Source organism: Peromyscus leucopus, chromosome 1 (genome assembly GCF_004664715.2).
Source record: "Peromyscus leucopus breed LL Stock chromosome 1, UCI_PerLeu_2.1, whole genome shotgun sequence".
In the NCBI taxonomy this organism is placed as follows: domain Eukaryota; kingdom Metazoa; phylum Chordata; class Mammalia; order Rodentia; family Cricetidae; genus Peromyscus; species Peromyscus leucopus.
The window spans coordinates 166,612,741-166,637,085 of NC_051063.1; the positions used below are offsets into that span (position 1 = coordinate 166,612,741).

At 55.9% G+C, this 24,345-nt stretch overlaps 1 protein-coding gene across 1 annotated transcript; it reads right to left on the bottom strand.

The window, feature by feature from the left end:
• Positions 1-3: 3 nt before the first annotated feature.
• On the bottom strand, positions 4-24,193 carry Prr12 (proline rich 12). The gene is given in 16 exon segments (XM_028861864.2): positions 4-907; positions 996-1,091; positions 1,171-1,317; positions 3,095-3,192; positions 3,477-3,602; positions 5,252-5,718; positions 6,120-6,253; positions 6,410-6,526; positions 14,383-14,714; positions 14,717-14,756; positions 14,759-14,820; positions 16,897-17,575; positions 18,082-21,386; positions 21,471-21,632; positions 22,504-22,616; positions 24,025-24,193. Coding segments are annotated over 16 exon segments (6,111 nt in total). The 5' UTR covers positions 24,111-24,193; the 3' UTR covers positions 4-760.
• Positions 24,194-24,345: the final 152 nt, after the last annotated feature.

The following is a 24,345-nucleotide window of genomic DNA, read 5'->3' on the forward strand; positions in this document are numbered from 1 at the left end:
GCCTGCTGGTAAAGTGTTGCTGTTGGGTTTCGTTTGGCTGGTTCTGTGTACACAGTGTATACAAGGTGAGTCGTACAGCGCCCAAGAGCAAGAGGTCAGGGAGAGGAGGGAAGAGGACAAAAAGGAGCCGGGAGGGACAGAGAAAGGCATTAAAAAATAGAACCACATTGAGAAGACTAAGGACGTGGGCTGAGGGTGGGGGAGACAGATGCTGTAGAAAAGGAACCGGAGGGCAGGACGAGGGGAGCCTAATCACCCTCCCTCTCCATCCCTCCCCCACCCCAGGTATGTACAATAAATAAGATTAAAAATAATTAACAAGATGTTTGGCCCCTCCCACCCAACACCACACGCCCTTGGGGAGCAGCCTTTAGCAAAGATGTTGGCCTGGAGGGGGGAGCTTGAGAGCAGAGGGCGTCCCCCAGTTCTCTCAAGTTGTCCCACCTCCCTCAACCATACATAGAATTTTCCTATACATTATGTACACGGTGGAGGGGCAGGAGCAATGGCTGTGTTGGGAGGGCTGGGCCAGGGCAAGTGTTACTAAATAGACATTTATACATATATATAAATAATTTCTCTGTACACGAATCGGGGAGGGCGTCAGAGGGACAGAGGGGAGGGCTGTGTGGATACACCCTGGCTGAGGACGGGCCCTTCCCTCCTGGCAGCGAGGGAGCTCCGACGTCAGCTCCAGAGGACAGTTCTGTCCAGTTCTCAGTTCGTGGAGGAGGTGCCCTCCTCGCCAGGCCGGGTGCAGTCACCCGCAGCGGCTGTGGGCCTGTGCTTGGGCCAGCAGGTCGCTGAAGGAATCGAAGAGCTGCTCTAGCCACGGCTGGTTCCGCATACACTGCTGGACCACTTCCTCTTGACCCAGGTCCTCAGCACCGCCCTCGATGGCCAGGGTCTGTGGGGAAGCAAAGCCAGGCTGCATGGGAAGACGTGGCTAGGGAGAGGATGGGACCAGGACCCTGAGTCTAGACCCCGGGGCTCACCTGGTCTCGGCAGCGCAGGAAGGTGTGGTATTTGTAGTGGTGTAGAGAGTGGTAGAGGATGTAGTACCCCGACTTCTCCAGCTCCACCTTGAACTCCTGCACAGAGGAGCAGACGCTCAGACCCCCGGCCAGCACCACTCCACCGAGGGCCACCCTTCCCGGGGTCAGGGCCTACCTGGGCCCGCACGACACTTCTCTTGAGCTTGCTGAGCGTCTTGCGGTTGTAGGGCTCCCCGGCAGGCCGCAGCCGCACAGCCCCCTCCTCGGGGGAGCCGTCTCCAGGCTGTTCCACCTGCAGCTGTGGGAACGTGTGCAGGGCATCCTGCGGGAAGCCCAAGGGTCAGGGCCACCTCCCCGGACCCACACACTGTCCCCTAAGAGTGTCAGGAGACCCACGGGCATATGCTCTCTCCTAGGCCTGGCTGTCCTGCCCCTATGACTCTATCACGGCCTCAAATCTCCCAAATACCCCTTTTCTGCCCACCGTTCTGTAACACCCCAATTTATGTGCTCCATGGCACAGGGAGACAGCTCTGTTCTTGCAGACAACCCAGGTTCAGTTCCTAGCACCCACATGGAGTGGCTCACAACTGCAAATATGGGGGAGTCTGAAGCCAGCCTCTGGCCTCCAGTGGAAATACACACACACACACACACACACACACACACACACACACACACACACACGCATACACGCATGCACGCACACGCGTGCACAGACACACACACACACACACACACACACACACACACACACACTGGAGCCTGGAGAGATGGGTCCAAAGCTGCAGAAGATCCAGGTTTGGTTCCCAGCATCTACATGGCGGCTTACAGCCCCCTGTAATTTCAGTTCCAAGAGATCTGCTGCCCTCTTCCGGCCTTGAGGGCACTGCACACACCTGGTGCGTATGCATGCATGAAGGTGAAACATTCATATGCCACCTCTATCTAAAATTGTGTCCTGTAGTTCACAGCGCAAGCCCAACCTATCCCAGAACTGTGTAAGCCAGATGAACATCTGACCCAGGGGAGCAGAGTCAGACTACTACCAATTGGAGTCATCTCTCTCTCTCTCTTTTAAAGATAGGATCTCATTATGTAGCCCTGGCTGGCCTTGAACCCACAGAGATTCACCTGCCTCTTCCTTCCAAGTACTGGGATTACAGGAGCGTGGTAGCACACAGTTACTTTTTATCTTGTAACACAGCCTCATTAAGTTGCCCAAGATGGCTTTGAGTTTTGATTCTCCTGCCTCAGCCTACCACATAGCTGGGATGACAAGTATGTGCAGGCTGATCTCTGCGTTCAAGGCCAGCCTGGTCTACACACAGAGTTCCAAGATAGCCAAGGCTACCTAGAAAGACCCTGTCTCAAACAAACCGAACCAAACCAAAAACCAAAAGAAATGTATCAAACAGAATCCTTAGAATCAGATGAAAATTTTTATCCTACCTTTTCCAAGTCAGACTAACATGCTGCCAAGCATCTCCAAGACAACTTACTATCCTATCCCAGATTTAATTCTCAGTGACAATCTAAAAGCCACCCCAAACAATCCAGAAGCACGACCAGCCTCCCACGTTTACAGCGTGAAGGGTGTCAGGCCTGCACCACCATGTCTGGGTAAGGCAGTCCTGTGGATGGACCCAAGGCACACTACGAACTGAGCCACACCCCAGCCCCATGATATCAGGACTAGGATCCTGGGTGCCACGTCAGCACTGTACCTCAGGATTCTCAAGGTGGCCCTGGGAGGTTCCATCCAGCAAAGCGGGCCATGCCAGAGGGAAATGGCAGGCAGGACTGAGCCCTGGGATTTGAGAGTCTTGTCTCATACGGACAGGAGCCAGGTTATAGGGTGGCCCAACAAAAGCACCAGGCCCGGCCTTTGCTCTATGAACATCCGCTCTGGGCCTGCTGGGAAGCCAAGACCTCTCCAGCTTTAGCTTTCATCTCCCAACTGAGCCCAGGACAGCAGGCCCTTGCAATGGCCCTCCTCTAGGGAAGAACTTAAGGAACTTCACGTGGCTGGCACCCCTCACTCCAGTCTCCACACCTGATCTGGGCCCCATGCAAGCCCCACTCAGGCCCCCAAGCACCTGCAGCGCTGGGCTCAGTGACAGCCGCTTCAGGACCTTTTTCTTGTGCTCATTGAGGAGGCCATCGATCTTCCGCATGGGTGGAAGGTAGAGTTCATCTGCAAGAGCAGAGGTGTCAGAAGATAGCAGTTCCCATGCACAGGAGGAAAGAGGCTGGGGTCCCCAAATCCCCTTCTCCCTGGGACCACTGAGTCCAGGTTTAGTGCTCCTCCCCAGGCCCCAGCTTTCCTCTCCAAGGACTAAGTGTCCAGTGCTCAACCCCGGACCTGACCACAGGCCTATCCCTCCTCCCCAGGCCCATTCTTCAGGCCCAGGAAGCCAGCACCCACCCACCACTGGTTCCCTCCTCAGAGGCCCAGCCTTCGTCCCTGGCCCAGCTCACCATGCGTGTCTTCCAGGGCCTGGATCATGTCCGGGTCCAGGGCAGTGCTCACCAGCATCTCCACATAGCTGCGGTACATCTCCCGCATGGCCCGGGTCTTCAGCAACCGTCCCGGAACTACCCGCTCTGGGGAGAGATGGGACACAGACTTATCCCTAGGCTACTGTCACACACACACACACACACACACACACACACACACACACACACACACACGACTTTCAGTGGCAGACTCTTGCTAAAAGGGTACAGGCAAGCCCCTGCTGACTGAGGTCAGGAAAAAGTGGCCTGGCCTCTTCAGTTGGAATGACACATTCAAGGTCACAAGAACATGGAGTGACAAGAACTGCCATTTGGGGCCAGTAAACTGGGCCTAACTCAGTGTGGCTCCTTTGAAATTGGTTACGAAAACAGTGAATCAAGACAGATCAGCTGCAAGTGGTGGGCACACTTTCATTCCCACTCGGGAGGCAGAGGCAGGTGGATCTGAGTTCAAGGCCAGCCTGGGCTCCAGAGTGAGACTCCACTGAAACAAACATATCCGAACAAAGCGCAGAGACAGGGCTGAGGATGTAGCTGAGCTGGCAGAGTGCTCGTCCAGCATACACAAATCCCGAGGTCCCATTCCCAGCACCAAACAAGTGGGCATGATGATGTACGCCTGTAACGCCAGCACTGTAATGCCAGAGGTGGAGGCAGGAGGATCCAAGAGTCAAGGGCCACCCTCAAGTACATAGCAAGTTCCATGGCATCCTGGGCTACATAAGATCATCATCATCATCATAAAAACAGAGAAAAGAGAGGGAAGAGAAGAAAGAGGAGGAAAAGAAAAGAAAAAAGAAAGACGAAAAAGCCGTGAGGGAAAGGACCACAGTGACCAACTGCTTTCATAGGTGAACACAGACCAAGTTAAAAATTTACACTGGAGCCGGGCGGCAACGGTGCACGCCTTTAACCCCAGCACTCAGGAGGCAGAGGTAGGCAGATCTCTGTGAGTTCGAGGCCAGCCTGGGCTACAGAGCAAGATCCAGAACAGCTAGGGCTGTTACACAGAGAAAGACCTGTGATGAACCCAAGCCACCCATCACTCAGCATAACCAGTGCTGCCGGCTTCGATGGACTTGGTGAGCACCCAAGACAGGTGCTCCTCCTGGTGCTGTTCCCTCATCTGTACACGGTGCTTTATTTGTTTATTTATATAGTCTGTAACTAATTGATTTACTCTGCAATACAGAAGATTCAAACAGTGAGTTACATCTCACCCTCATTTTTATTTTGGAAATGTCTTGTTAGATTTTGTTTGGTTTCCCAGGACAGGATTTGTCTGTGTAGCCCTGGAACTCACTCTATAGACCAGGCTGTCCTTGAACTCAGAGATCTAACTGCCCCTGCCTCCCCAGTGCTGGGATTAAAGGCCTGTGCCCCCACCGCCCAGCTATTCTTCATTTTTTTGATACAGTGTTCTTATGTAGCCCCGGATGGCTGGTCTATGTCAGCATGCCTATCTTCTAGATGGAGTTACAGCAGCTACCTCTTAGGGCTGTCCTGAAAATAAAGCAATTATGTACCAAGGTTTTAGCAGACAGACACATCATTATATAGGAAAGTGACTGTGACTGTTAACTGTTAGCTCCTTCCATTGCTGGGGAGGAGCTCCCTTGGTCCCCATCGTGTGGAGGCTGTCTGCAGCCCTCAGGCTGACACTCACCCTGCCCCTCCTGAAGGCCAGTGTTCCCTCCCTAGTGACCCCTCCGCCTTCAGCCACTGGAACTTACCATCCTCACTGGGAGCACCAGGGGAGGACTCTGAGTCTGAGGAGCTGCCCCCGGGCCTGCCACCTGCTGAGGCATTACCCACTGCCTCTTTCAGCCACTTCTTCCTCTTCTTCGGAGGTGGCTCGGCCTTCACCTTCGTGGGCCTGGTTTTGGGCAGCCGGGAGGTGGTGGACTGTCCCGTGGCCAGGCTCCGGTCATTCCTCATCTGCCGTGCACTGGTGGCCCGTTCGCTCCGTAAAGGTCGGTCACCACCACGAGTTACCCTCTCCTTCTCCACAGGTCGGGGTGGGGAGGGCTTCTCTGGGGCAGGAGGCTCCGGTACGGCGGGCTCCGGCGTCACTTCTGGAGGCTTCTCCGATGATGTTACCTTCTCAGGGGTCTCGGGCTTAGGAGGTGGAGCTGGGGCCTTAGATGGAGGTGCAGAGCTGCCCCCCACAGGGGCAGGGCCCTTGGTCTGCCCAGACCGTCTGGGAAAGGACAGAAGAGACTGTTATCAGCAGGTTGAAGATTCTCACTCTCACGCCCTGGGACCCTGAGATATATCCCATAACGCTCACAAATGTTGTGCATGCTTTCTTCATGCGTAGGTGGGAAACCTCTGCTCTCCCGCCTCCCTGAGCCTCTCCTTCCTCTCTCTGGGTCTGGGTCTCTCAGTGCCCCTCACTCTGGGTCGCGGCCATCCCCTCTCTGGGTTATCTCTCTGAGTCTCTGCTGCCTGCTTCTCTGGGTCTGCCACCTCCCACTATGGGTCTCTTTCTCCTTCTCCCAGCTTGTCTCCTGGCTCTAGCTCCCTCACTGAAAAGCTCCACCTCCTGTACGTGGAACCAGCCTCACCCTTCCCTCTCAGGGACCCTGTCACTGTTGGTACCTGACTGGCAATGGGGGCCGGTGCCAGGGTTTCCGAGCGCACACCCTCACATAATCCTTCTTGTTGACATTCTCCAAGAACTTCACATAGAGGCGCTGGTACCGGTTTTTCGCATCCCCAAAATAACCCAAATACTGTGGAGGGACCAAAGCCTGTGAGAGCCAGCATGCTTTACCGGTAAAAACCCACACCTCCGGAAAAGGAGGTCTCCACCCTGCCTGGGCCATGCCAGAGAGGGACCCCAGTACTGAGCACTCCCCCAGAGTCTGCACTACAACCCAATGGCTTACATTACTGGTGGCACAAAACTGCCTCTGGCCGTCCTTGATCTCTGGCGTGAACTTCTGCAGGAGAGCCTTCTGGACGCGCCAGATGGGCGGAGGCTCACGGCCGGTCTGTAGTGCCAGCTGAGGAGGAGAACAGGGAGGCCTACAAGGTTACCCTCATCCTTGCCCTGCTGGCCTGTCCCCACAGAGAAAACACAAAGCTGGAGAGGCTCGGTAGCTCACACCTCTAATCCCAGCACAAGAAACTGAGGCAGGAGGATTGTCACAAGTGTAAGCTGGCCTAGACTACATTGCAAGGCTGTCACAAAAACAAACAAACAAACAAAAAAAAAAAAACCCCAAAATGAAGACCCACCTACAAGCATTGCCCTCTTGATGGTCTCGTAATGCCCTAACCCCCAAGATGAAGCCCGATTCCCCATGTTTTCCTAGTGTCTCGTTAAAGTGTTCCTTTTTTCCAGTGTCAGGGCTGAACGCAGAGTCCTGCGTGTGCTGAGGCACTGCTGACCCCCTAGGCCCCCACGGATGAGGGCGACACCCCCAGGATCTAAGACAGCCTCACTAAATTACCATCCTCATGGCTCAGCCTCCCCTGGATCTGGGATGGCAGGCTGCACAATCTGGCCCAGCCACCTCCGAACGCTTGAGTAGGCAGGCTTCCTCTGCTTACACCACAGTGTTTTAACTTACTGATATTTAAGTACAGTAAGCTCTGAACACGTTCCCACCATCAGTGATACATGAATACTTGCTAGACCCAGGAACACAGCAGCAGAGATGCACAGCCGTGGTCATCTCCTACACCAGCATCCCTGCCTCATCTCCACGTGTGACTTTAGTCAAGACCCTCTCTGTGCCTCCTGTTCAGGAGACTGTTAGAACACCTTCTCTACACTTGTGTGTCTGTGTAAGCAAACTGTACAATCTAAGAATAGACAGCCGTTATCTAGCAAGCAGGCCTCAATATTGGGACTGGTACTCACTGCAGACATCACTAATTGACCCCAGATCTCACTACTTCTGAACACAATGCTAAAAGACAAACAAAGCAATAACTTGTGATAATATAAAGAGAAAATCTATAGAACTAGGAGATGGCTCACTGGTTAAGAGAGCATACCGTTCTTCTAGAGGAACCACGTTCAGTAGTTCCCAGCACACTTCAGGTGGGTCAAAAATGCCAGCAGTTTCAGCCGGCCTTCCGAGGGCCCACACACATACACTTACAAAGACATACATGTAAATAAAAATAAAATAAAACAAATCTTTAAAGAGGCAAAAAACAATTAGTCTGGCCCCTTCTTTTGGGGGTATAGCCGGAAGGTGCCATCCAGAACCAGGAAGAAGGTTCTACCAGAAACCAAATCTGCTGCAGGCTGACCTTGAACTCCCAGTCTCCAGAGCTGTAAGACATTTGTCCATAAGCCACCCAGGCTCCTGCTACTTTAGTACAGCAATCTGAGGAGACAGTGATAACCACAGGGCCTTTCACGAGGCATTCCAAACACAGGGAGCAAGACACACAAATACACAGAATGGAGTATGGGCATGATGGCGTGGGCCAATCATCCCTGCCACTTAGGAGGCAGAGGCAGGAGGATTGAGATCAAAGCCAGGCAAGGACACACAGTAAGACACTCGCTCAAGAAGTAAAGAGTTGAATGGTGGACGCCGGCCTAGAATCCCCTGTGAGGGGATGGGGTGTGGCTCAGCAATAGGGCACTTTCCTGACATGTTTTCTTCCCTGGCTTCCAGCCCTAGGTGTCAGGTATGAGACATGTCATCAACCTGCCAGATGAAGGACAGCAGGGACAGACAGGCTCTCCCTCTGGACCTCTGACATCCTCCACTCCCAGGGCTGCAGCACCAGGGTCCCATTGCACAGGCTTTACCCCGGCAACTGACCTTCACACATGAAGGGGACCACAGAGGAGAGAAAACACAGGCACAAAAAACACTCAACGGCCCAAAGAAGCCAGGCGTGGTACTGCAGGCCTGTAATTCCAGCAGTTTGGGAGTCTGACTGCTTTGACGTTGAGGCCAGCCTGGCTTACAGACTGAGACACAAAGGTGCTTCCTGAAAGAGGTGATGTCTAAATGGGTACTTGAAAAGAGTGAAGTATGTCCTGGGTGACACCAGAATGCAGAGATGTGGTTATTGCATTCAAAGACTACAGATCAAGTGATCAGGAAGAATTCAGATGATAACTTCAATCAATTAGTCATGTCTGCCTTTTAATTTTGTACTCAGAAGTAGCAGGACCTGGGATCTATTGGTAATGCCTGCTTTGAGTACCAGCACAGTATGGTATTGCATGCCAAGTGATGACTATGTGGTCACAGCCTGGTGGGATTTATTCCCACACTCTCCTTTTTTATGATTCTTGAATCGTCACGTACTTGTAAAGAAGGGGTTCACAACTTGCTGAATGAAAAGCACAGAGAGGGTGAAAGTGGCACCTTGCACCCCGTCCTTTCTGCGACATCACAGGCTGGGTCAGGGGCCCCCAAGATAAGTCTATCTCAGACCACATTCTGCTCAGCTCCAAAATACACAGCCGTTCAGCCCGGCAGGGAAACAATGCCTTCGAGTCCTCTCCCTTACCCCAAACCCTGCCCTACAGGAATCAGACCTCTCAAAAGCTTGCAGCCAATGCCTTCGAGTCCTCTCCCTTACCCCAAACCCTGCCCTACAGGAATCAGACCTCTCAAAAGCTTGCAGCCACATCACAGACTTTCATGCGCAACCAGTGAGAACAAAAAACTCCCTGTTCTGGTTCGGAAGAGACCTCCATGAAGTCCTGTTAGGGCTCCTTACCAGGCACCAAGCCTCTCCAGATCTGCCTCTCTGCTCTTTTCCCACTTGAGCGTTTGGTCTTCCTCCAAAGCACCCTTCCTATTCTTCATTAATGACTTTTATTACTACAAGTCTGTCTGTGGGTGCGTGTGCCCTAGGAGGACAGAAGAGGGCAAGACATCCTCCTCTGGGGGCAGAATCCATGGTTGTGAGGAATACAATGTGGGTGTTGGGGAACTGAACCCAGGTCCTCTCCAAGAGCAGCTGAACCATCTCCACAGCTCCCCATCAGTCTTCAGGATGAACCCAGATATCACATCCTTGCATCCACCCCAGTCTATCTTTAAGGCTTTACTTCCAGGCGCTCTTCCTGTCAATCGTATAGCCAACGATGCTCAATGATTGACTAGGAAGCGGCCCATCTTGTGGGCCCCATACCGAGGAAGTCAGCTCACTGCAGGACATCTGACTCCAACTGTCAATGGGTAGGACAATCACGAGTTCCCATCCTGGTACCAAAGGATGACTGGGACCAATCAGATGATCTCCTAAGAATGTGACCTGATAAACGAAGCCAGGTGCTGCTGTCAGCAGCAGGAATGTGAGCAGGTGAGCTACCCACACCCACGGATGCTATGTAACAAGAAGGTTAGCTGGGTCCAGCAGCCTGGAACTCTCTACGTAGACAAGTCAGCCTCCAACTTGTGGTAATCCTGCCTCAGACTCCCAAGGGCAGGGATTATAGAGATCCACCATGCTTGGATAGGCAAGAAAATCTCTGGTGTGTCAGAGTTCAAGGCCCTTCAGAGCAAGAGAGCAAAACCATACACAAAATCAAATGAAGCACGGTCCCAACAACAGGAAGGCAGTCATGGACAGCAGCAACAAATATATGGCTCTGAGGGCCTGAAACCTCCCTGCTGACCAAGGGCCCCACCAGCAAAGACTGTGTCTTCAAGAGCAGCTGTCCACCCAGCCCCAGTACCCCAGGCCCTCCATGATCTGGCCTTGGCCTCCTTCCCGGCCTGTACTCATGGTCCAGCCCCTCACCCTAGCATTTCCTCAAACCTGCCATATTTCTCACATGGGGCCTGACAGTGGCCATGACGCTCCCCTTCTCCAGAACTGAGTTGCAGCATCCTTTTCCTTTTACAGACAGGACGCTGAAGTACAGTGGCCAAGCCTGTGCCAGCCAATCCGGAAGCCAGTTATCCATATAGCTTTCTTCTTCTTCAGGGTTTCTCTGTGTAGCCCTGGCTGTCCTGGACTCGCTCTGTACACCAGGCTGGCCTTGAACTCACAGAGATCCACATGCCTCTGTCTCCCCAGCGCTGGGATTAAAGGCGTGTGCCACCATGCCTGGCTTAGATATTTGACTTAAATAATAAAATACATTCCAATGGCCAATTTCACTTGAATTCCCTTCCCAACTCCCTGTTTAGCTCTGGCTATTCTGGAATTTGCCCTGGACTCACTCTGTAGACCAGGCTGGCCTCAAACTCACAGAGATCCACCTGACTCTGCCTCCCAAGTGCTGGGATTAAAGGCGTGCACCATCATCCCCTGGCTCACCTGAATTTTCTATACTTGTGGAAATGAACTCATACTGAGTTGGGACGTCCCTCAGTAGTAAAGCCCCTGCCTAGAATCCCCCAGTGAGGGGCTGGGGGTGTGGCTCAGTGGTAGAGCCCCTGCCTAGAATCCCCCAGTGAGGGGCTGGGGGTGTGAGTGAATGGTAGAGCCCCTGCCTAGAATCCTCAGTGAAGGTCCCAGAAATGGAACTCAAGCCATCAGATTTTGGGACAGGTGCCTTTACCTAATGAACCATTTCACAGGACCTAATTCTTAATATTAATTAATAAATATAAATCCGTTTGTGCGTATACAGGCATGCACCGTGGTTCAGCTGTGGAGATTGGAAGACAACTCATAGAAATCTTTTTTCTCCTTCCACCTTGTGAGTCCTAGGGGTCAAACTCAGGTCCTCAACTGCCTGGCAAGCAAGCCCCCAGGGATCCACCTGTCTCTGCCTCCTAAGCAGACTTAGAACTACAAGTCGACACCACCAGAGAGTTTGTGGGACAGAGCTCAGCAAGGTCCCCAGCTTACAAGGGACTTACCAACTGAGCCATTTCCCTAGCTCTTGTTTCATTTGAGAATCTCGTGTAGCCCAGGTTGGCCTCAAATCTGTTTTTGACCTCTACTTCTGACCTTACTGGCTCTACTTTCCAAGCTCTGGAATATCAGCTTCACACGTCTGCTGCTTTCCAAGGCTGGTCTGAGAGTCACGGACTCACCTAAGGACCTTCCTGCCTCAGCCTCAAAACAACACTGCTCAGACCACCAGTGATTTAAAAAAAAAAAAAAATGCCAGAAAGCAAATCATGGCAAAGCCTGACATACATTCTGTATTTTACTGAGTATTTACCAAGCCTTGTAGTAAAAGCCAGTCTAATATCACAGCAACAGATCCAATGTTTCCAGCACCTTCTGTGTGGGGGCTGTAGAGACCAGGATAGGCCAGGTCACGTAAGCATTATCAACATACCCCTGGGAGAAGCTCATGTCACCAGCTGTGATTGAGAACACTGAGGCTTAGGACGACAACATGGCAGTCCACCTCCTCATCAGGGGAGGTACAGTGGAGTCCAGCAAACCCGGTTCGGGAGAAGCCTGACTTGCTCACCTCCAGGAGTCCCTGACCCCAGCAAGAGGCATGGCCTCGGGGCTGGGGCCCGCCACCGAGCACACTTGAGTAGTATTTTAAGCATCTGAGTCCTCGCCTGGCCCCTTCCCTATCCCACACCAGCTGGGTAGTATCAGATGGATGGGCCCTGGCTCCTGTCCCAGCCCTGGCCAGGGAATGGGTCCCTTCCCAAGGCCCACTGGCTTTCCTGGTCTGTCAGATGGGGCTAGTGAAGGCACTGCCTGGAGCCCTGTTCACCAGGGAAAAGACACAGCACAAGGACTGTGGAAAGTGCAACCTGGCCAGATCACCCACAAGTGAGAGCCAGGCCAGCCTGGGTAGATTAGGGAGACCTTGCCCTTATCCAATCAACCATCGCTCCAGCCCCAATTCCCAGTACTCAAAATAAACGAAACAAAAAACTGAAATTGTTAGGTCCACCTCACAAAAAATTCTTAGTAAGTTTCTGTCCTTGTCATGAATTCAACCCAATGTCCATGTGAACTGGAGAAAGAACCAGCTGAGATTCAATGCAATACAATGTGCACAATGGCAATGCATAATCCCACCAAAGACATGCAGAACAGCCTTCCTGTGCTGACGACAGAGAGATGGCAGCCAGCTGAGCATCAGCTCTGCTTCATGGGAGCAGCTGACATACCCCACCAAGCCCAGGACCAAAGAGATTCCTGACCAACACTGACCACTGAGTCACACCCTCAGCTTCTCCCTGGGGGATTCTAGGCAAGCATCCTATTGCTGGACCATGCTTTCAGGGTACCCCTGATTCAGCCAGATATGCCTGTGAACCAAACCTCTTAGAGTACACCTAATTCTTTTGGGAGCAGGAAGTTGGTTAATACTACTGGCTGTTTCCAGTTCACTCTGCCAGATCATGTGACACACCCACAGATTTCATGTTGCTGATAAATCTTTATTTACAAAACTGGAAGCCGGGAGTGGTAGCGCATGCAGAGGCAGGTCTCTGCGAGTTTGAGGCCGGCCTGGTCTACATAATGAGTTCCAGGATAGCCAGGGCTCTGTAGAGACCTTGTCACAAAGAAAGACAAACAAAATACAAAACTGGACTATGGCCAAGCATGGTGGTATATATCTGCAGTACTGTAGTCATGAGGATGGGACAGGCAGAGGTCACAGTGAGACCCCGTCTCCGGGAAGGCTCCCATCGGGAGCCAGCCTGACCTACAGTGAGATACTGCCCAGGCAGAGCTCACAGTGAGACCCCGTCTCCGGGAAGGCTCCTATCAGGAGCCAGGTGTACTGTCACTGAGCTGTGTTCCCAGCCTTTTTTGTATTAATTTCTTCACTATATTTTCCAGGCTGGCCTTCCCTCTATTCTGTAGCACAGGAAGGTCCTGGACTTAGGGTCCTCCTGCCACAACCCCCACAGAACCTGGGATGGCAGGCTGATACCAGCAGGACCAGATCTACACTAAGAATTTAGAACTCAGCTAGGCACTGGTGGCGCAGGACTTTAAGCCCAGCACTTGGAGGCAGAGCCAGGTGGATCTCTGAGTTCGAGGCCAGTCTGGTCTACAGAGTGAGTTCCAGATAGCCAGGGCTGCACAGAGAAGCCCTGTTGTCTCAAAAAAAAAAAAAAAAAAAAAAAAAATTAAACTCAGCCTGACATACAGTGAGCATCCCAAAGCAAACAGCTGTTACCCACCTGCAAGTTACACAGACCTGCATTAGGTTGATATCAAGTATGTAAATGGAAAAGAATATGCTCTGGTTGGATCCCTTCTGGTAGGAAATCCCCAAGAAATGGAATTACCAAGTGATGAATTTTGAATCCTAAATTCCACAATACGGACCTGCCAGGCAAGATGTGCTCACTGCTGCATTAGTGGCATGAAGGTTAGAGGGGTAACCAGCTGCTCTGACAGGATCTGATGCCTGGTCCTCCACAGGAGGGAATTAGTGTCTGGCCCTACGAATCTGGTCCAGAGCCCACCGCTCGAGAAGTCATAAGGCCCTGGGGGATGGGGAGGCAGACACCTCTGTCATTCTGCTAAACAGACGCAATGTCACACAGCCTTCTAGATATGTACGGACACCCAGTCTAGTCGGAGACCCTTCCTTCTGCAGTGGGCAGAAGGTGATGCAGAGACTCAGAAGTGACTGAAGAACACGCAGCCTGAAATAGTCCATCTGTATCCACCCCAAAGGCTCAGAGAGTATCATGGAAGAGGGACAGAGTGAATGAAAGCCAGCGTCCTCTCCCACCACCTCTACCAGCCACGTCAGACCCACCGAGGACCCAGAAGCATCACAGCAAGCCGACCTTGGTAACACTCTGCCTGCACTCCCACACAGGCTGGCCGCCCAGGCAGAGCTCGCAGTGAGACCCCGTCCTGGGGAAGGTTCCTATCGGGAGCCAGCCTGACCTACAGTGAGCGGCCCTGTCACTCATCAGCTGCTCAGTCAGTGACACTTGGTCAGGCTCCCTTTGTGAGCAATGCCGAAACTCACCTTGAGGGAGGGGATGTCCTCTGCACGGATGACAAACTCGTCCCGCTCCCGGAAGATGCCCTCACCACCGCTCTCTCCGGCTTCCTCATCTGTCTCCCCACACACAGCTGCGGTCTCCTGCTTCTTAGCAAGGTGCAGAGGCCGGGCGTCCGGAGGTTCAGGCTCCTCTGGGGACGGAGCAGCAGGCTCCTCTGGAGCGGCAGCTGGTGGGGCAGCTGGGGTTGCTGGCGGGGGTGGCGGGGGTGGCGGGGGTGGCGAGGGCAGTGCCGGTGGAGGTGGCGGCTGTGGTGGAGGAGGTGAGCTAGCCACAGGGGTCACCAGTGGAGTAGGTGAGGCAAGGCTGGAACTGGGGGTGGGGGTGGGGGTGGAGGTGGGCAGGCTGCGGCGTTGGGGCAGGAGGTGGGGTGGGTGGGGGCTTCTCCTCCAGCAGAGGAGGCTCTGAGAGAGAGAGAGAGACAGAGACAGAGAGAGAGACAGAGAGAGAAGAGAGAGAAGAGAGAGAGAGAGAGAGAGAGAGGAGGGAGAGGAGAGAGAGAGAGAGAGAGAGAGAGAGAGAGAGAGAGAGAGAGAGAGAGAGAGAGAAAGAGAGAGGGGTCAGATACGTGGTCTGCTCTGGACTTCCCCTGTGTAGCCCAAGCTGGCCGTCACCTCCCGATTTTCCTGCTTCAGCCTCAGAATGACAGTCAGGTGCTACTATGCCCAGCTCTACTAACCGTACAAATCCTTGGGCCTCTAACTGCCACTTAGCCCCCAGCACATCCACAAGTGTCCTTAGGCGTCACTAAGGGTGGAGCAGAGGCAGGAGCCGATCCCTCCCGAAGAGGTCCCTCCCGCTTCCTTCCGAGACCACCACCACCGCTTCAGCAACCACATGGAGCTAAGGCCTGTCCGTCTGGGCTGTCTCCAAGCCCTTGAAGACCTTGTCTAATCTTTTTTTTTTTTTCTTTTTTAAAAGTTTCTTGAGACAGTTTCTTTGTGTACCCACCGTGGCTCTCCTGGAACTCACTTTGTAGACCAGGATAGCCTCAAACTCACTGAGATCCGCCTGCTTCTGCTTCCCCAGAGCCCGGATTATAGGTGTGTGCCACCGCCGCGTGGTTAACCCTTAGCTCCATAACCTAATGTGTGACTCTGAAGCTAGGCCCCTTCTGTGACTCCCAATTCCTCGCTCCCTGCTAGGACATTCACGACCTTTTACAAACCTCTCCCATGCCTCCCCTATCTGCTGCTATAGACTTCTAATGCCATCCACATCTATCTAATGACTGTGTGAGTGAGTGTGTGTGTGTGTGTGTGTGCGCGCGCGCGCGCGCGCGCGCGCGTGCGTGCGCACAGCTACCCACAGAGACAGGAGAGGGTACCAGATCCTCTGGAATTGGATTTCCAGGCAGTTGGATGTGGGTGCTAGAAACCAAACCCGGGTCCCTCTAGAAGAGCAGTAAGCACACTTATCCACTGGGCCATCTCCCCAGTCCCCCAGTTACTTTTTCACAGTACTAAGGATATAACCCAAGTTTTTCACTCATTTGGGAAAAACACCATGAGTCCCTTCCCTGGCAGATTCTCCACAGGGGCTCCACCACTGAGCCACACCCCAGCCCCTCACTGGGGGATTCTAGGCAGGGGCTCTACCACTGAGCCACACCCCCAGCCCCTCACTGGGGGATTCTAGGCAGGGGCTCTACCTCTGAGCCACACCCCAGCCCCTCACTGGGGGATTCTAGGCAGGGGCTCTACCACTGAGCCACACCCCCAGCCCCTCACTGGGGGATTCTAGGCAGGGGCTCTACCTCTGAGCCACACCCCCAGCCCCTCACTGGGGGATTCTAGGCAGGGACTCTACCACTGAGCCACACCCCCAGCCCCTCACTGGGGGATTCTAGGCAGGGGCTCTACCTCTGAGCCACGCCCCCAGCCCCTCACTGGGGGATTCTAGGCAGGGGATCTACCTCTGAGCCACACCCCAGCCCCTCACTGGGGGATTCCAAGCAGAGGCTCTATCACTGAATCCACACCCAGGCCTCACTATTGACTCCTCAGAGCACTTCTGAGGCTCACATTCCTTAACAGTTCCTAAGACTTCTCTGTTACCCCATGACGTCCCTATCACTTACAACCTATTCTGTCTCTAGCATTCTCTAGGGCCCTGTACCAGGCCCTGTGATTCCCTGCAGCACTTCTGAGTTCATTAAAAAAAGATGTCCCGATGGGCTGTGGTGGCTCCCGCATTTAATCCCAGCACTCGGGAGGCAGAGGCAGGCGGATTTCCGAGTTTGAGGCCAGCCTGGTCTACAGAGCGAGATCCAGGACAGGCACCAAAGCTACACAGAGAAACCCTGTCTCAAAAAACCAAAACCAAAACCAAAAGAAAGAAAAAAGATGTTTCTTCTCAGAAAGGATTTTTTTTTTCTGTCACTCAGGAAATCACCTTTGCCATACATGCTCGGCTACACAACAGAAACCAACCGTGCGTGCTGACTCACACCGTCCCCAGACCACCTTCTGAGAGCTCACCAGGAGTTCCATTGCTGTTGGTGCTGGGCAGGCTTGGGAGAGGGGGTGGCCCTGAGACTGCAGCTGTAGATGCAGGGCCTAAGGGCGGCTCCTCTGGCCTAGCAGTGTCCTTAGGCCCTGGGAGAGGTGGATCATCCAGGGCAGAGATGGCCGAGGAAATGCTTTCCTGTAGGTCTCGGTTCTTGGCCACAGAATCTTCTTCATCAGAGGAGAAAGAGGGCAGCGTCTCCAAGTTGCGCTTCAGCTCTTCATCCAGGCGCTTGCAGGGCGAAGGGCAGCCCAGCCCGAGCCCCTCGCTCTCCGCGGCCTCTAACGCGCCCCCCAGGCCAAAAGGACCCGAAGGCGCGGGGTGCGGCGGCGGCACAGTGGGTGTGGTGGGTGGTGGGGGCTGCAGGCCCCGGGGGGCCACGGAGGCTGGCACACTCTTAGGGGGGCTTAGTGGAGGCGTCAGGCCGGCTTGGTAGAGTGGCGGGTGCCGCTTGCCTGACTTGAGAAAGTCGAGGAAAGAAGCCATAAAGCCTGACTTCATCTCCGGCTGCTTCTCTTCTACCTCCTTGATCTTGGCCTCAATTTTCTCCCGGGTCAGGTTGGAATCCAGGCTATTGTGGTCTACACCGGAGATGGCATCATTGGAAGGTGCTCCCATGCCCTCACCAGCCTTGGGCACAGACAGCTTGATCTAGACATGGGGACAGCAAAGAGTCAAGGTCCAGGGAGGGGCCCACGCCAGAGGCCTCCTCCCTCAGATCCAGGGATCCACATTTTATCCTTCCAAGTCTCTGAGACCTTGGAGTTCCATACCCCACCTCACTTTAGACCAAGTCCAAATCCTTCAACCAGGCTGTGGAGCCCTGGATTTCAATCCAAATGACCTTATTTAAGTGGTAGGAGGCCAGGCCAATAGTTCCTTCCAGTACCCAGACCTTCCATAACATTCAGGCACACAGGATCTGAATGCCCAGCCCATCCTTCCATTTCCAAGACTCAGAACCTGGTTCCTGACACCCTGTCCTCTCAGGAACACCACATTACAATATCCCAGCTCCTGAAGACACCAAATTTCCATCCAGGTAACTGTCTAAGTGCTTCTTAACAAGGTAACCACAACTCCGATGCCTAGACCGCCCTGCCACCTTCAACCTCAGACAGTCCAGCCCATCCCCTCCAAGACCCAGTCCCCCTCACCTTAAGTGGTTTCAGGGGCTCCAACCGAGTACTTCCCATTTCCTCAGCCTTCCTGCCTCTTCCCCTACCCCGGCCCCGAGGTTTCTTGGCCCCATCAGCGGCCATGGCGGCCGAGGCTGGCCCAGCAATGGTGGGGCCCTCCAGTGGACGAATCCGGGGTCTCCCCCGGGGTCGGGGAGGACCGTCACGCTTTGCCTTGGTGGGCTTGCGGCCTCGGCGACGAGGGCCATCAGGACCAGGGTTGGGTGGGCAAAAGTCTATATCCCCCAGTGGTGAGAGGGCTGGTCGGGAGCGGCAGCTGGACACCAGATCAGGCAGGCGTCTCGGGTTTAGACGGATATCTGCGGGTACGTCAGCTTTGTCCTCATCAGCCTCAAACTCGTACTCCTGCGCATACAGCTTCTTGGGTGTCTGGAAGGGGGGGTCTCGACGCCGTAGTAAGTGAAATGAGGATGTCTTCAGCAGCTTCTTTGGCTTGGTTGAGCAGAAGATGGGCGAGGTGAGACCACCCTTGGGCTCGGAGACCGGTGGTGGCGGGGGCGGTGGGGGCGGTGGCGGGGGCGCTGACTGGTGTGGCCCGCTCTGGATCAGGCCCAGTGGCTCTGCATTGACTGTGGAGGGAAGCTCAGGGGGTTTGTTGGGATCCAGACCCAGGCCTGGATTCTCTGGTCCAGCTCCAGATGCCCGGCCTCCACAGTAGGGTCCATAGGGGTCATAAGCAGTGGGACCAGGGGGTGGGCCGGCACCAGTCTTGGGGTCTCCGTCGTCTTCAGTCTGTCCAGCCTTGCCATAGTCATCAGCTGCCCCTCCACCAAACATCTCCTCCATGGTGGGGAAAAAGCTCCGCTCCTCATCCTGAAGCAGTGAGTCGGGAAAGCAGATAGACGTGAGGGGTACAAACCGTGGTGCCTTGGGCCCTTGAGGGCTGGGACTTCTGTAGGCGCCTGCAGGATCCTTGCCCTCTGAGTTAGGTGGTCCCACACCAGTGTCCCCAGGACCTGGTGGCAACGGTTCCAGAGCCCCGAGCAATTCTTGCATTGCTCCAGGAGGCTCCAGGCTCTCCTCCGGTCGTAAACGGGGACTCGGTGCTGTGGGTTCCAGGCCGTGACTGCGAAGGTGAGCTTCAAGCTGCAGAGGCATAGGTGGTGGTGGTGGGGGCGGTGGAGGGGGCGGCTGGGGAGCCCCATCCCGGGGGGCTGGCTCGAGGAGGTGGACGCCAACTTTGGGGGCGCTGGGTGAGGGGCTGGGGGCGTGGCTGAGCACGGAAGGGAGCAGCTGGGGGGGAGGCGGAGGCAGCACCATCGGAAGGTCAGGACCTCCAGCCTCCAAGAGGAGGCCGTGGGGTGTGGGCTGGGTTGGCTGGGCCGTGGGTGGCGGGGGAGGTGGGCTCTTCTGCAAGAAGGCTCCCAGCTCCTTGGCACCTGCTCCATAGTGAACAACTGAGGTGGCTAGTCCCTCCGGGGTTTCACCGCCTCGTTCTGGCCCCTTCTTCTTCTCCTTCATCCGCCCCAGGCCCAGCTCCAGCGCAGCTGTGGCACTCTCATCCAGGCTGGCACTGGTCCGGATGACACTCTGCAGGTGGTACCTCTGGGGATCTTCCTTGGCCAATTCGTAAGGTGTGCCCGGCGGTCCTCCGGCTCCCCCGCTGCCCCCAAGTCCCTTCGAGGCACCAGCCGGCCCATCCTCGCCCACCAAGCCTTCTGCCCCTGAGGTCCGAGGTGGGCTGGGTGCCTGAAGCAGGTGCTGAATCAGAAACTCTTCATCTTCTGTGCGCTCAGCAGTAGCACCGCCAGGGCCGGCAAGCAGCTCTGAGCCGTCTCCTTTCCCCTTGTAGGCCCCTGCTGCGCCTGAATAGTTGCTGGCTCCAGGGGGCGCCAGGAATGGAGCTGAAGCTAAGACGGAACTCAGGTATTTGCCGGGCGCTCCTGGAGAGCCAACCCCAGGAGGGCGGCCAGTAGCGGGCGGTGACTGGAGAGGCCGGATGATATGAGATGGGCTAGCCTCTCCACCACCTCCCAGAGAACTGGGTCCCCAGCCACCTCCATGGCCTGAGAGCGCGGGAGAGTGGCCAGTACTGTAGCTGAGGGAGGGGCTGGCGGTGGGGAGCCCCTGTGAATGGGCAGCTGGCCCTGGGTAAGGCTCACCCTGTACCCCATAGAGCTGGCCCTGAAGCTGGTCTGGAGAGTAGCTCTGACAGGTAGCCAGGCCAGGAGGTGGGGGACCGCTGGGGGGCTGCGGAGGCCCACCAGAATAGCTCGGGCCTTTGCTTAAGTCCTGTGCTTGACCTCCTCCAAACCCTTGCCCATAGGCCTGGGGTCCCAGAAGCCCTTGGGGCTGACCGGGAGAATACGCCTGGCCCCCGGCCCCTGCACCCCCAGAGGCTTTTCCGGCAGCATAGGCAGCCGCTGGTCCACCCAGGCTCTGACACTTGGGTGTGGCGGTAGATCGAGGCGGCGGGGGTCTGGTGGCGCCCCCCGTACCTGGTCCATAGCCTCCCTTGCTTGCCTTGTAACCAGGGGACTGGATGATAGGGCGGTACCCACCCCCGGCCCCGGCCCCACCTCCCCCAGCAGGCTCGGGGCCTGCGGCCCGGCCAGCTGCTCCAGCCGCGGCTCCACTGGGGCCACCCTTGCTGGGTTCTCCGGCACCCGGGGAAGGCTCCCCGCCTCCCAGAGGGCTGCAAGCCAAGCTGGCCCGGTGGCCCATGGAGGGATAGCTGCCTCCGCAGCTCAGATAGTGCTGCAGTGAATGGGCGGGCGGCGGGGGCGGCGGGGGCTGGGCACTGGCCGGCCGCTGGTAGTGTTTGATGACGGTGTCCTGTCGGGGCAGGGCCCGCTCGGGGGGCGGACCCGGGGCAGCACCCGAGAAGTTGTACAGCTGAGGGGACGACGGCTCCGCAGCGGTGGCTGCGGAGGAAGAGGCCAGCAGATTGAACTGCGTGGGGAGGTGGCGGGGAGGGGGAGGGGGGTCTGGGGGACCGGGACGGTAAGGGGGGGTCTGAGCAGGGCCAAGGCCAGCAGGCCCCAAGACACCACCCCCCGCCAGGCGCTCGAAACCCAGCGAGGAGGGCACCGTGGGTGCCTGCGAGGGCTTCAGGTGGAGCACGTCATGGGGGGACAGGAGCCCGTTGGCAGGAGGACTGAACGGTGGGTCCTGGAGGCTGAGGGAGGAGGGCACCGGGAAGGGGCGGCTGCCGAAGGAAGCTGGGTGCTGGTAGGCAGACAGGGCAGAGGAAGACGGAAAGGTGCTGGAGCCCGGGAGGGCACCCGAGATGAAGAGTTCCGTGGGGCCTGGTGTGTGCATGGCTAGGGATGAAGGAGAAGACCACAGGTCAGAGCGGACCACGACACGGCCCTTCTGCAGCCCCCTGGGAACTAGCAACGGCTTACCTGTCTGCCAGGAAGGGCTTCGGAACTGGGAGAGGAGAGAGGAGGCAGAGGGGCCGGGCTGGGGGCCCCGGGACTCCAGGGCCGAGATGAGGTTCATGACGGAGGCGTCGGGCCCTGCTGAGCCCGCGTGGTGGAGGCCAGTGTCAAAAAGTCCAGAGAGGCCTGGTAAGACACGAGAGGGCAGGTCAACCGGGCCAGGTGGAGGCAGGGGGTCAGAGGAGAAGAAAGCCCTGAGCCAGTTCAGAATGGCCGGGGAGAAGGGCAGACAAGCAAACAGAACCCAGCACCTTTCAACTCAGTCCTCACGAGGCTGAGGCGGGAGGATCAGACCTTCAAAGACAACCTGAGCAATTCAGTGAGGCCCTGTCTCAAAAGTAAAGAAAGGCTGGAATGGAGAGCGGGGAGCATGGAGGGAAGAAAGGCGTTGCTAAGTGCCGCACGTGTAAGGCTCAGGTTCGATTCCCAGCACCCCCGAAGTACCCACAAAAAGTCCAAAGAGGCAGAAAACAGGGAAAGAGCCAACCGGGAGAACCAGGGGTCAATCTGGACTGGTTTAAAAATTGGAGGGAAGGGAACCAATCAGAGGTGTGGGCGGCAAGGCCACGGTGCTGGTGGAGAGGTTACGCTAAGAAAAGGGGCGGGACAAAAAAATTGGAGCCAATAAGGGAAAAAAAAGGAACCAAGGAGCCAAAGGACCAGGCAAACTCACTGGGAAAGAAAGGACGGGGATGGGCTAGAGAGAGGAGGAAAAGCCTGGAAGAGAAGGTGGGATTTGGGGGCCCCTGATGGGTAACAACCAATAGGAGAGAAAGGGGCGGGTCCATGAAGCGCCTGACGAATCCGGTATGAAATGAAGCAGGGACCAGCAAGCCTCAGAGGCAACCAATCAGGAGAAGTGGCAAAAAAAAAAAAAAAAAAAAAAGAGGGCCAGGACCAAGGGCAAGGCCAATTAGCAGGGGTGGAACTTTCAGTAACCAATCAGGCGTCTAGGGGGGCGGACCGGCCCCCAGCCCTCCGGGATGGGGACCCGTACCTGCCGGGTGGTGGTTGGTGGCATAGCTTTGTAGTGGGTGGGGGGCCGCGTAGGCCTGGCGGTGCAAGATGTCGGTTTCTGGGTGTGAGGTCCGGGAGCTGCCGTAGACCAAGCTGAGAGCAAGGGAGAGATGTCAGAATCTCCTCTCAAGCTATCCTCTGAGAAGAGGGCTGGGGAACCTCCCACTTGACTGGAGGTGTTACTCCACGGAACCCTGAGATAACACCAAGGAATCCAATTGCCCCGTGAGGGGAGCACAAAAACGACCCTACTCTGCAAGGCTTCAGAGTCCCACGTTTGCAGACACAGGCATGCAGAGACAGAGGACGGCAGGGGAAAACCTACAGTAGCCCAAGTGAAAGGTGGGGTCCTCTCCTGGAACCCTGCAGGAACACATGGGTACCCCAAGCCCCGCTGGGACAGCACAGACCCTGAATTAGGGGAGGGATCCAGCCAAGCCAGGAGCAGGAGGCAGCCTGTGTCCCAAATGGCAAGGGGAGAAGGTGGAGAGGGGACAGGACCCAGGGAAAGTCCCAGGTACAAGTACTGACATGAATGAGGTACATCCCCAGGGGCCGAGGTGCAAGGGCACGGGCTCAGCAAGGCCAGGTGCATGTGCAAACAGGAGTCCGATTCACAAGTGGGGGAAGACAAGGTCCTGAGTGTGAAGTCCCACTCGAAAAACTTGTACACGCTGGGGAAACCCAAGTGTTGAGGGGGAGGGGCTGAAGGGCAGGTGAAGAGTGAGGACGCGCAACACAGATTAATCTGCAAGAGTCAGATTCACAGGTGAACATGCGGCTAGCCACGCGTGCAAAGGGCCCACGCTCACACACGCAAACACAAACAAGGAAAAGATCAGACTCTACCCCTACAAGGGCCCAAATCTGAGGGCAAAGAGTGCACCATCAACCAGGATTCTCAGCTTTGAGGGAGGTGGGGAGCAGAAGGGGGCGTGTCCCTAATCCCAGGACCCCCCAACACACAGAAACCCAGCTTACGAAGGGGGCGGGGCCCCGTGCCCACTCTGCGCGCGGAATTTCTTGGAGGGGGGAGGGCCCGAGTGGCCCAGCCTCGCGCAGCCCCGGAACAATAGGACCTGGGAGGGGGTGCGCGCCCCCCCAGGTCTGCGAGCTAATTCTGCTTTCCTCCCACCTTTGCAGCTGCAGAGCCAGGGGCGCCCGGGGGGAGGGGTCAGCAAGCCGGGAATCCAAAGATGGGGGCAAGTCCAGGCCTTGCATTGCCAATCCTTCCCATCTTCCCAAGGCCTTCCCGGTTCGAATTTGTTTTTGCGCCTCGTCTGCTTCGTTTCTCTTTTGCAAGCCGGAGCTGGCTTTGGCGGAGTTTACAATTTGCAAACTGGGGCGGCGGCGTTGTTACAAACCCAAAGAAGGCCGCTCCCTTGCAAAAGCCGGAGGGGGAGTTGGCGATGCACGCGTCGCCGGGCGGGCCCCAGGCCCAGGCCCGACAGGAATCCCCCACCTCTTGGCCCGTTTCTCCAGGTCCCCCTCAGCTCCTTACCTAGCTTTCGCTGACCTCTCGTAACTCCATCCCGCCCCGGCGCCGAGCGGGTCCCCGAAGCCGGCGCTGGGGTAGTTCCTGTCCATGAATTGGCCGCGGTGGAAATTGGGGGAGGGGGAGGGAGGGGAAAGGAGGGGGCGCGCGCGCGCTCTCCTCCGCCGCCGCTCCCTCCGCTGCTTTTTTTCCTCCCTTTCTCTCTCTCTCTTTTTTTTTTTTTTTCTTTGCGGCCACCGAAGGCCCCGGGCGGGGGAGGGAGGGGGCAGGGACGGAGGGGCGGGCAAAGGAGGGGTGCAGCCGCTGAGCCAAGGAGGGGGGGTTCCC